Source organism: Notolepis coatsorum (assembly GCF_963971535.1).
Source record: "Notolepis coatsorum genome assembly, chromosome: 5".
NCBI classification, from domain to species: Eukaryota; Metazoa; Chordata; class Actinopteri; order Aulopiformes; family Paralepididae; genus Notolepis; species Notolepis coatsorum.
Window position 1 is genome coordinate 166,428,381 of NC_140169.1, and position 13,552 is coordinate 166,441,932.

Consider the following 13,552-nt stretch of genomic DNA (forward strand, 5'->3'; position numbering starts at 1 on the left):
GGGGAGAATTGAAGGGAAAAAGAATTGGCGATACGAAATTGGGATGGGAGAAAAATAGAAAATAAGGAGAAAAAGTGGATACAAAAAAATAAAAAATGTCATTCTCAAAGAAGCTTGCTTTTTTGCTTCTTTGTTCAGAATTTAGTTTTCCGTAGTATTCCCCGTTTCTCATTATTGTCCATTCATCGACGACCACAGAGCATGAGAAGGATACAAATTAGGGATGCTCGATATTGGCTTTTTTACCGATACCGATATTGTCCAACTCTTAATTTCCGATACCGATATCAACCGATACCGATATATGCAGGGTTTCCCCCCCCCCAAAAACGGAATAATTTCAGGTAATTAACATTACATATCTCTTGTTGTGTAATTAACACAACATTATGCATACTTTTGACAATAAATAAAATCAGAATTTGTTCTTACTTGCTTGCCTGGGTAAATAAAGGTTATAGAAATGTAAAAAAAAATAAAAAATTTACCGATACCGATATTTTCCGATATCACATTTTAATGCCAATATCGGCCGATAATATCGGACATCCCTAATAAAAATCAAAAATAAAGATCAATCGATCGATAATCATCAATAACGTGGTGACGTGCGCACACAGCGTGGTGTTGATCGCACTCTCTCTCTTTGTGTCTTCAAAACAAAGTGCAAAGAAGGAGGCTTCCCTCACGACCTGTGGCTGAGCGTGAGCGCCGAGAACGTGTCCATCTACAAGAGGGGGGACCCCCGGCCCCTGGAGACCTTCCCTTACGAGCACATCGTCTTCTTCGGGGCCCCGCAGCCCGGCACCTACAAGATCACCGTGGACGAGAGGGAGATGTTCTTCGAGACGCCACAGGTAATGATGAATTATGGCTGACCCCTATTAGTCGATTAGTCGACTAATCGGTCAAAAGTAGCCGTAGTCGACTGGCCAACCTCTTAGTCGAATATAAAGAAATATATATATATAGTTATAACAACAACTGGGCTAAGCATAACAAATATCTCAATAACTGAATTACCTCTCTCCGACCATCACTGTATATTTTTTGATACTCAAATAACCCTTACTAAAACAAAAAAAGAAATCATAGTTAAAAAGAGGCTCCTAAACGACAAGGCTGAATCAAAGTTCATTGATCTTATCAGACTACATGAACCACACAATCATGACAGCTCTCTAAATGAAATGGTAGAAAATCTCAATGATGCAATGTCATCTATATTAAATTCTGTCGCCCCATTAAAAACGAAAAAGAAGAAAACTAGAGCCTCGCCCTGGTTAAACTATAATACGGTCAACGAAGAAAAAAGGAAATGTCGTGCAGCGGAGCGAAAATGGAGAAAAACAAAAACCACCATATGCTGTGATATATACAAAGATGCTTTAACTGCTTATAATAAAACCATCCGCTTAGCAAGGAAAGATTACTTCTCTAAAATCATTACAGAAAATGCTGGAAACTCCAGAATCCTCTTTTCCACTATTAATGTACTACTCAACACTGCCCCTACACCTCCTCAGTCATCAACGGTTAAGTGTGAAGAACTTGCACTATTCTTTAACAACAAAATAACCTTGATCAGGGCCAGCATTACTCATGATGGAAATAAAGTTGATTGCGGCAAACCGTGCAATGTAACCATGAGAAGTTTCACATGCATCACATTAGATGTACTCTGCAAAACTGTCTCAGAATGTAACTCCTCCACCTCAGACATTGACCCTAAACCTACAGCTTTCTTCAAACGGGTATTTAATAGTGTTTCAAGCCCTGTGCTAGATATCATAAACACTTCCCTTAGGACTGGTATTTTCCCGGATGCCTTTAAAACAGCAGTTGTAAAGCCATTACTAAAAAAACCTAACTTGGATAGTAATGAAATGGCAAATTATCGTCCATTATTACATGGCGTTTTCACATTCGCCGAAATGCTTGCTTGTGATTGGTCAACAGCCCCCCGACTGATTTTTTCAATAATGACCGCAGAGCGCAGCTGTTCGCAATCAAGCCCACTGACACACTGTTTCAGTGCAATTAGACACTGCCGTGCCGGCGATGACAGGGGGCGGAGCGACGAGCGGAGCAGAACACAGCGGAGCCAGAACACAGAGGCTGCCCGCGATAATAATAATCACTTTATTTGGGCTGACAGAGCCACAGAACAACTGCGATTTGTCAAATGAATTAGGTATATTGTTAGTAAGTTAGCCATGTAATAAGCGGGATAATGTATAGCGCTGCACTGACAGCGGAGCCAGAGGCTGCCCGCGATAATAATAATCACTTTATTTGGGCTGACAGAGCCACAGAACAACTGCGATTTGTCAAATGAATTAGGTATATTGTTAGTAAGTTAGCCATGTAATAAGCGGGATAATGTATAGCCTACTCGGTCATTGTCGCAAAATAATTGACCTTCACTACGTTTAAAACACCTCGGCGCGGCGCCTCAGTATTTTAAACTCCGTGTCGGTCAATTATTTTGCGACAATGACCTCGTAGCCATACATTATCCCTTACATATCCAACCATTCATTAGTAAAGTACTTGAAAAGATAGTTTCAGTTCAAATAAATTCCTTTCTTGAAGAAAACAACATCTTAGAAGAATTTCAGTCAGGATTCAGAAAATATCATAGCACTGAAACTGCCCTCACCAAAATAATCAGTGACCTCAGACTAAACTCTGACGAGAATAAGATCTCCATCCTTATCCTGTTAGATCTCAGTGCAGCATTTGATACAATCGATCACGATATTCTAATCGATCGTCTTGAAAACCATGTCGGTTTCTCAGACCATGTGCTGGGCTGGTTTAAAACATACATCAGAGGGAGGAAATTCTATGTTAAACTAGGAGATCACATGTCTGATATATACGACAACAACTATGGAGTTGCACAAGGGAGTTGCTTAGGTCCTTTACTCTTCTCCCTTTACATGTTACCGCTGGGTGATATCATCAGAGAACATAATGTAGATTTCCATAGCTATGCGGATGATACACAACTGTACATATCTGCTGAACCAAATGATACAGCGATTAGCTCCATTACAGACTGCTTACTGGCAATAAATAAATGGATGAGTAAGAACTTCCTGAAACTAAACGAGAACAAAACTGAAATTCTAATTATCGGCTCCAAAACTAAAAAAGAAACATTAATAAAGAACCTGGGGGGACTAACCCCTTGGATCAAATCTGAGGTCACTAGTCTTGGGGTTATCATAGATTCAGAACTGAACTTCAATTCTCATATTAGCAAAGTGAAGAAAACATCGTTCTTCCATCTCAGAAATATAGCAAAAGTACGACCATTTATTAATCAGAACGATGCTGAGAAGCTAATTCATGCATTCATATCTAGCCGGTTAGACTACTGTAATGCACTTTTCACAGGTCTCCCTAAGAAAACCACAGAGAGGCTTCAGCTAATCCAAAACTCTGCAGCCCGACTGCTAACTAGAACCAAAAGGAGAGAGCACATTAGTCCAGTCCTAGCCGCTTTACACTGGCTTCCTGTAACATTTAGAATTGACTTTAAGGTCCTTCTCCTTACATACAAAGCTCTAAATGGACAGGGACCTAGCTACATCGCCAACACTCTAATAAATTACACACCAGCAAGAACACTGCGATCATCAGCTGCTGGACTACTAGAGGCTCCCAGAAGCAGTCAAAAGAGGATCGGTAATGCAGCCTTTATCAACTATGCCCCAAAAATATGGAACAAACTACCCCAAAACATCAGGGAAGCCAACTCGCTAGACATCTTTAAAAGACAGCTTAAAACCTATCTCTTTGCTCAGGCATTTCACTGATAGATATCTGCTACCACCTAGTGGCAAGAGGAAACATCAGGGATATCCTGACACAACTTGTATTTATTCTTACCCTGCCTACTCTTTTACACTGCCTATCAAATTCATGTGTCGGTTATTGCACTTTTTACTTCTTACTGATGACTATTTTTAAACTGAATCATTTTAAACTATTCTTATTATTTGCTAGATCCAAATGTGAAACACTGATTATTTATGACTATTTTTAAACTGAATCATTTTATTCTTATTATTTGCTAGATCCAAATGTGAAACACTGTGATTATTTGTTCATGAATTACAGGAGTATTACTGAATAGAGAGCCTATTAGGATGCTAGATCCTAATGTGAAACACTGTGATTCTACCTGTCTATCTTTTTATGCTCGCTTATGCCTGTATTTTTTGCTGTTGTGAAGCACTTTGAACTGCAACCTCTGTATGAAAAGTGCTATACAAATAAAGTTATTATTATTATTATATTATAAAAAATATTTATAATTTATTATTATTATTATTTTTTTTATCATTCTTTCCAAAAGAAAAGAGGCCTAGAAGCTAGAGGCCTAACGCTAATGGCACGCATACCAGAGGCTAACTGCCTACGAAAACAGGCACAGAGGCACTGAAAGAGGATTTCACCCATCATATTATACCTTTTTTTTTTATTTAATTTTTTTTAGTCGACCAATAGTCGACTAACGGCAAATTTTGGCCAATCATAGTCGACCATCCAAATCCTTAGTCGGGGACAGCCCTACGATGAATGAATGATTGATTGATTGAAAATTTGTATTAACAGATTGCAGACGTTAATACAAATGGTCTGCAGTGTGTGCAGTCGTCTGGCAATCCGGAGGTTCCTGGTTGGATTCCTGTGCATGGTCGCCTCCGCCGTCGGTGTGTGAATGTGTGAGAGAATGGGTCAAATGTGAGGATTAACCGTCTGTAGTGTGGTTGTGAAAGGGTTAACCCTTTGACGTGTGGCAGTGAAAGGGTTAACCCGTTGGTAGTGTGGTAGTGAAAGGGTTAATGAACTTAAACTCCAGGATCTAGTCACTCTTAATGAACTTAAACTCCAGGATCTAGTCACTCTTAATGAACTTAAACTCCAGGATCTAGTCACTCTTAATGAACTTAAACTCCAGGATCTAGTCTTAATGAATTATTTGTGTGTGTGCGTGCGTGTGTGTGTGTGTGCGCGTGTGTGTGCGTGTAACGGGGAAGCCCGTGGGTATGTCCACAGTCACGGAAACAGGTGTGTTGACGAGTGACTGTGGCAGTGCGGGCTGGTAAATTAAACTCACTTCCCCATAACAGGGTTAACAGACGCATAGGTACGGTAGTTAGGAGTGAATTCACTTCTTAGTGCAGCGGTCTGTGTCGTCGGACGCAGGAGCCCCCTGTTCGACTCCCCCTCGGGACATTCTCATTTAACATCAAACACAACGCAGACCCAGTATGATCCGTCACATGCGCGTGTGTGTGGATTAACTGAATGAGTCGTGTGATTGGTCCCCTGGCAGGTGGTTAAGTGAAGGTTAATGAAATGGATTAACTGAACGAGTCGTCGTGTGATTGGTCCCCTGGCAGGTGGTTAAGTGAAGGTTAATGAAATGGATTAACTGAACGAGTCGTCGTGTGATTGGTCCCCTGGCAGGTGGTTAAGTGAAGGTTAATGAAATGGATTAACTGAACGAGTCGTCGTGTGATTGGTCCCCTGGCAGGTGGTTAAGTGAAGGTTAATGAAATGGATTAACTGAACGAGTCGTTGTGTGATTGGTCCCCTGGCAGGTGGGAGAGATCACTAAGATCATGAAGGCCTACATCAACATGATCGTGAAGAAGCGGTGCAGCGTGAGGTCCGTGTCCAGCTACGGGACCAACTGGATCAGGTGACGGACCGGAGGGAGGACACCCCCCCCCCCCCCCCCCCCCCCCCCCCCCCGGGTTCTCAGCCACCGCAATGAATCATGGGAAGAGGACATGACGACCAGGGGGACGGACATCTGAACACGACAGAGCTTTTCTAGCGGAATAGACGATGATCGGAAAGACTGTTGTGTACTAGAGACACAGAACAGTATGGTGACGTCCCTGGAGGGGCGTGGCGTCGTTCAGAACCTGGTAGAACCTGCAGAACAATATCTCTTTTCCCTCCTCATCTCTGTCTCCGGACTGAATAATGGTGTTATTTGCTCACATTTTATCTACATGGGTCAGTTCACACATTGTGCTTCAAATGTACCTTACGAAACATATAATATTATCCACATTTGTCTTCCGTTCCAATTCCAGAACAGTGTGTTGCTTTTAAACCTGGATCTCAAACAGTTCCTCCTCGTATGAGAACGTGTCACAGCGTGCAAAGGTGAAAAAGAAGAGATTTGACATTCAATAATAATAATAATAATACCTTAAATTTATATAGCGCCTTTCAGGAAACCCAAGGCGCTTAACAGAGGAGGGGGGCAAACTAAGGGGAAGGAAATCAGAGGAACAATTGGGTAAAAAAAAAAAAAGCGGGAAGTCATGCAGAGTCATTGATACATTTGATGAAGAGGTGAGATTTGAATGAGTCCAGGGACGTATCATTCAAGCGATCTTTCTACAGAACTAGGAGGCCTTGTTACATTCTCCCGCGTGGAGATTCCTCAGGAGGACGATGGGGCGACGACCGTCACTGCACCCTGCAGGGAGAATAGCTCCGTCAACTTAATGCCTTATATATGAGTTTGACAGCTTCCATCTTCCATCCGTCTTGTTATTATTTTGGACTTGGGTCGTTTCGGCGCAGACATGGCCTTTGAGGAACGAACGGAAGATGTCTTTCGGTGTGAATAGACCCTGCTGCACTGGTAGCTGTGACTTCCAGTATAAACGCATGTGCCTCTGAAAACGCAGCCCTAACTGGAGTGAAAACAACACTTGCCTTTTATAATGTCCACGGTGACCGGAGCAAGCGAGACATGTAATCTGTATAACCACTGTATCTCTGGAGTGTTTTCACTAAAGGTGCCATTTACTAAAAAAAAGCAGTCGTTGGGACTATGTGTGCTTCTAAACTGTACGATTATAGAGCTATAGTAGTACGCAAAGTATTGTTGAATGACTTCATTTGTTGTACTGGGTTGGAATGAGTGTTTGTGCTTGTGTGACGCAGTGTGACTGTGAGAGTGATTTTCAAAGGAATGTGTTTTTGAGAAACAAGCATGATATTGCTCTCCTGTTTCTGAAGGATGTTTTAACGTGTTTCGGTTATTGACAATGGAGGGCTGGGTTATTTATTACGAGAGAGAGAGAGAGAGAGAGAGAGAGAGAGAGAGAGAGAGAGAGAGAGAGAGAGAGAGAGAGAGAGAGAGAGAGAGAGAGAATACTGAAAGCCAACTCCCCAGAATAGAACGGTGGGATGGAGATGTATTAATAATAATACTTTATTTGTATTAATTTAATTTAGTTCAATGTCTGTTTTGCCCAATGATCTGTGTAGTCGGGGACACAAACTCCACAAGAGACAGCTTGTGTTCAGTTAAAGACTATCGATGAACGTGCTGCCGGCAAGACTTTCGTATTGCCGTAAAAAGCCAGAAGCTCTTTCTTTTTCTTTTTTTTTGGGAGGGGGGGGGGGGGGGGGGGTAGTTCAACCTGATTTATATTTCCTTTCTGAACGCCCAGGCCGCTGTGTTATGTAGTCCTATATGGCTGTCAAGCTATCATCCTTGATAACAGTATGATTCAGATACAATATCACTGTCAGTCTATAGACCTTGTTAGCAGTGTGTTTCAGACACAATATCACTGTCAGTCTATAGACCTTGTTAGCAGTGTGATTCAGACACAGCATCACTGTCGGTCTATAGACCTGGGTAGCAGTATAATTCAGACACAGCATCACTGTCGGTCTTCCATTTCTCTCCACGCCCACTGACTCTGATTGGCTGCAGGCGGCCACACCAGACTTATCATTTACAATGACTGTACTAATGACTGTACTTATGAAATTTCTGCTTGTTGTTTTGAAGAAACAAACAAAAAAAATCAGAAAATGATGTTTTATAACTGAATTTAAAGATGCTTTAATAAATTATTGTATTTCACAAGGTGTTTGATGTTTAATTATCTTGTCTTCTCTGTGTTGTGGAATGAAATGGAGGTGAAATGTGGGTCTATTATAAAACATAAGATAAAGCAGGGCTCGCAACTCATTCGTAGTTCCAAGTTGTTTATTTGACAAAAAAAAAAGGCAGATGCGACGTTTCGACCCTTCTGGTCTTCTTCAAGCATATTCTTCTATTATAAAACATAACACACAACTGTGACAATAAAACGAGGCATTTTAAAGTCCCCATCAGGGATCCAAACATAAACAAATGGATAGTCCCACCACCCAAACATAATGAATATGAACGGAAACATGTTTTTAGTTTCTAAACGGGTACATTTTTAATTCATTGTAACCAAGGAATAGGACGCCTATATACTTCTATCTATGATCAAATAAAAACACGGGAGACTTGATCATCAACATAACGGTTTATCCTTTATTCACCTCCTTCCTCTTCCCACTCCAAAATCACAACAACAGAACTGGGACAAACTTCCCCAAAACAAAACCCCAAGAGGGCGCTCAACTCCACCTAATGACTTCAGCGTCAATACCGTTTTTCACGATTGCTAAAACACATTTCATGAAACTGCCCTCCCTTTTCCCAATACTCTAAAACACAAAACACTTTTCTCAAGCTAGTGAAGCTATACATACCGTACACAAAACCTCACATTCTCTTTTCAAAACCAAACTAGCACACCAACACAGTTGCCCATATGCTCAAAAGCTAACTTTGACACCAAGATCCCGCTCAAGGCCTGTGTCGTAAATTAAATTGATCAAAATGACCCGTATAAGCATTACAGGAGGGATCAAAATCATCTAGCGGTTTCTGGAAAAGGCCACAGGAGAATTCAGTCAAAAGCTAATAGTGCAACCCTTCACCCTTCACCTAGCAGCTATAAGAAAAAGCCCAGAGTGCCATAAAAATAAGAACAGATCAAATGGCAAACAGATGACACATCTTCCTCCACAACGAACAGGGATGGTGCGCCCAATAACTAACTTTTAAGTCAAGAAGTGACGGCCTGAAGGCCAACACCCGAGTTCTGTTTACTTTAGCTAAGCAGACCAAACAGGCCATTCTGTGATACCCACTGTTAGGTTGAGTGGGTACTATATTTCCATCTGTATGAGGGTCGCATTCAGGGACACTTGGGTAAATCATTCTAAAAGGAAACTAGTTCATATCCCCTCTGTAAGGTCACCTTGTAACGCTGTTTCGCAAGACCCAAATCACTGAGAGGGGAGACCTTCTAGCCAATAGGAAAGCAGGCTCTCTGGGGTGACGGCACTGGATGGCGCAAGGGCGGGGGGGGGTTCTCTCTTCTCTATAAAACCTACAGGTTGAATGATGGAGGTGAGACAGAGACACGGAGACACCGAGACGCAGAGAGAACGGAGAAGCAGAGACGGAGAATCCACCCCACCAGTTCGAGAATAAGAGACGCCACTAAGAAGCCCTCCGGGAAAAGCTGATTAGAGATAGAAAATAATTGATGCTGTGAACCAGATAATTTAAGCTGTTGGATATTCCAATAAAACAACGGTCAGAACCGTTTTCACCCGCAGCGCTGTCTCCGCCTCCACGTGATTTCCAGCAGACCATATTTGAATGAACTGTTACTTTAACGGGAAATACAACGAGCAGAGTAAGCTATTCCACTATACATTAGAGAACGAGCATATAGCTATAACATAGAATCATTGAGAAGATACATTACCTGCAAACATTTAAACCAGGGGTGGGCAATTATTTTTCCCGGGGGGCCGATTGAGCAACTGAAAATATGTTGGAGGGCCGGGCCAAAATTCCAAACTCAATTATGCATAATATACATTTTATTTCTATATAAAAGCAGTAAATGGCATTGTTTTGACCCCTGGTAAGAGTGTATGTTATTATTTGGCAATTAAAAGGTGAGGTTAGCTTTCAAAAATATCATTTATTCAAATAGGGTTAATGTTTCACATTTTGTTTATCATTTTAATCGCTGTTGACGCTGAAACACGTCATTCCCCGCCATGCTTATCTTATTCTGCCGATGACACTGTACAGCGTCTTTGATATCAATATTTCAAACATCTGTGATCGAAATCATATTTCTCCCCCGGAGACATTATATGTACTGGTAATCCCCTGTCAACTCTCTAACGGTTCAAGAGCGCCATCTGGTGGCCGATCGGCAGATCGCCCAGGGAAGAAACAGGGAAGTGGAAGTTGGTGCTCAAAAAAAATGTCTGTTCCACGCTCATCTCCCAACGGCGAGAGGAAGCTACGGTGAGTTTCAGCGTTATTTTGTAATGTCTTCTATACTAACTGCTCCAATGATCATATCACCCACACTAGATGAATGACAACAACAAGATCGCTAACGCTGTGGCGTCCTTGACGAAGACGGACAGGAGCACTTGGATTGGTCCCCTGGCGCGGCTCACGTGGCGCCTGTCTGCTCCCGGCTGCCCTTGGGGGGGAAGGACGACGGGATGGGTTAATCGCAGATACGCATTGTATGCATGGTTCGCATGTGTGCCAAATGGTGACCTCGGAGCAGGTCCTAAATTATTATTATATAACGTTGCCCACGGAATTATAAACGACCCCCCGACAATCCGGTCAACATCAGATCATACGTAGTAACTTCTAGAACCACGTCCAGTTGACATTTTTTATCTCGCGCCGATTGCTATCAAACTGTATACAATCATCAATATAATGCATTTAGGGCTATAAATCATTTTGCACATCAGAGTTTCAATGTGCAAAACTCTTACTGTACACACAAAATGCCATACTGCTCATTTTGGGTTCAAAATGTAACATAGCATGCAAAATAAAAATACCTGTGTCAAATCAGATAATAGTATATGCAAAAGTGTATCACAGTACCAGAACATTAGATATTTCAAACAATTACAGTAAGTTACAGTTTTTCACAATTGCTTACATTGCTGCATTTTCAATATACAACAGTCATCATCAAATAATGCTGCCAAACTAAATCCTTCTGATCAAAAAAGAGATTGAAAGTGTTCTTTGGTCATAATGCAAAATGCTACTGTATACTCCTAATATTTGGCTCAAAATATGTAATATATAGCATGCAAAAGTGAAACAACTGAACCAAATTAGATTATATTTCATGCTAAGTTTATCATAGTGTCAGAACAGTGGATATGTTCATCGTTGAAGTTTACTGTAATTATTGGTGCATTTTCAAATACAATGGCCATTATCAAATAATGCGGTCAAACAGAAAATTCTTGTTACCCAAAGAGACTATGCAATGGTAATTTCCCCATACTGTATGAAAATTACTAAGAAAATACAGTTATATCACAACTCAATGCAAAAATGTGTAAACACTATGGAGGATCCATTACACACAACAATACACATACAAATTTAAAACACAATGTGATGTTTTTCTTACATTACATAACTCCACTATCCTTATCAATATGTCACAGTTTTTGAAATTCAGTAAAAGTATACATACTGCATTTGGAAATATGACCTATACATGTACGATATAGGCCTACTATACAGTAATGCATCTTGTACACATCCTTCTTGTCCCCCGGCCCCAAAGAAGAAAAGAAAAGTCCTTTGGAACCTTCAGCAGACTGTGCACTCTGCACTGGCCTATATAGGTGTGGTGACATCATTCACAACAAGTGTCTTACATTTTGAGTTGTTGTGTTTAATCAATGACACCAGATGTGTTCATTGTATTAAACTTTTGCCGACTGGCTATCATTTTGCATCACATGAGCTTCAATGTGCACATTTGATCAGAGATGTTTGCAACGTGTGTTTTAGCAAGACAAAATGTGTTTAGACTTGTGAGAAAAGGGGATTGAGTTTTGTGAATTGTGTCTACAGGTGAAATGTGTGTATGGTTTTGGCAAATGGGGGCTAGTTTTATGGAATGTGTTTAGGGAACTGGTCATTTGGTTTAAACTTTAGGGTGTTGGGTTTTAGCAATCGCTCTGTATTCATAGTGGCTCCGCTCGGCTTCACTCATGCACTATCCTCGCATATGTGCACGCGCACTGAATAAAATTCCACAATGTACCTTTATCCCAGTATTCGTCTGACCACACCCCTCGTTAGCTTACCTTCATAAGCAGGTGTGTGGTCACCTGCTCTCCTCCTTCTCGCTTTCACCACAAGGAAGTGCCTTCGGTAGATCCCCACTTGACGTGATGTGATGGTAGGAGAAGAGTTGGAAAACAAGAGATACGTTGACATCATATCTTTATTTTCTCTCTCACTATTTTCGAGAAAATACGGCGATATTGTCTTCGTCACTGGAGTGTCTGGAAGATGGTGATCATTCTAAAAACCTCCACCGGTTTTTCGTATTGGGAGCACGCCGCTACATGCCTCCCAACTACAGTCTTCCTTGCTGCGGCTGGTTGGGGTGAAACCCTCCAGCGATACAGCTGGACTGTAGGACGTGCCGCTGTTGTGAGAAGCGGTGGGTTCCAGGTTGGTGAGTAATGTTGCTTGCGAGCGCCGCTTGTCTGTTAGTGCTATGGGGGTTAGCTGACAATGTTTACGAAAACCGGCCCCAGATTAGGGTCCTTTGTTCAGCCTCTTAGGCAACGGCGGAGGACCTTGGTCTGAAGCCCATTATAGTTAACTAGTGGGCCACGACCAGTAACACTGGTGATCCCTGTGTTTCTGGACGAGTGGATGTTTCTCTGTCACCGTGTAGGCCCCGTCTTTCATATACAAATGAGAGTATACCCTCACGAGGAAATATGGGCATAGATGTTCGTTATCGGAAGATCTGTGTTCAAGTCAGCTACAGCTATGGGACTTGTGCTGGCTCCGTCGGATGTTGGTAAAATCACAGTTGTAAAACTGTGTTAACATCTCGTTTCTCTTCTCTTAAAAGGTGAGGAGGGTTTCAGAACGGCGGCCTGTCTGAGTGTGACTTGTTGTATCGTTGTGTACGAGTTCAGGTGATAGCTGCTTAGCTTGCGTGCTAGTTGTGGCCTACTGTGTAGCCAGTCAGCTGTTAGCTGCGGCGCTAGCTCGCTGTGTTTACCAAGCGTGTTGTGTTACTAGGCTAGGTAACGTTAGCTTGCTGCTATCGGCCGAGAGCGGCCGTTAGCTTAATGCTACACTGTTGAACATGCTGTGACTATAACATGTTTTAAACACTCTTGACTACGACGTCATCTTTGACAGAGGATGTTCGTCGAACCTGCCCTGAGCCAGGCCGGCGAGGACTGCGTCAACAAGGAGCACCGTAGCGGCGGGTTGGAGCAGTGAGCTGCCCATGTCGTCAAACACAGGAGGCTGTGTTACTTCGGTGCCATGTTAGAGACTGCAATTCGCTTGATCTGCGCTCCCGGTAGGCAAGGTCCTGACCAGACCTTGAACACTTCTTCTTGCTTTCCCTTCTAAATGTTTTGTAAATAACGATGTTTTCCAAAACGAGTGTTGCTGCACTACATTTAGGATACGACGCGAGTTATGTGTGAATTGTCTTGTCACTGGTCTCCATGCAAATCGGGTTATTGTTACAGATGTGAAAATGATCTGGTTTGTTGTGTTGAGACACATTGTGTGTTCATGTACCGTGTACTCACAACTAAGGGG

General features: G+C 42.0%; 1 protein-coding gene across 1 annotated transcript in view; it reads left to right on the forward strand.

Moving 5' to 3' along the window:
* Positions 1–7,918, forward strand: part of myo10l3 (myosin X, like 3) — a 346,533-nt gene extending 338,615 nt beyond the window's left edge. The window contains 2 exon segments of the mRNA XM_084314976.1: positions 666–857; positions 5,622–7,918. Of these exon segments, the coding sequence (XP_084171102.1) occupies positions 666–857; positions 5,622–5,726 (297 nt within the window). The 3' untranslated portion in view covers positions 5,727–7,918.
* Positions 7,919–13,552: the final 5,634 nt, after the last annotated feature.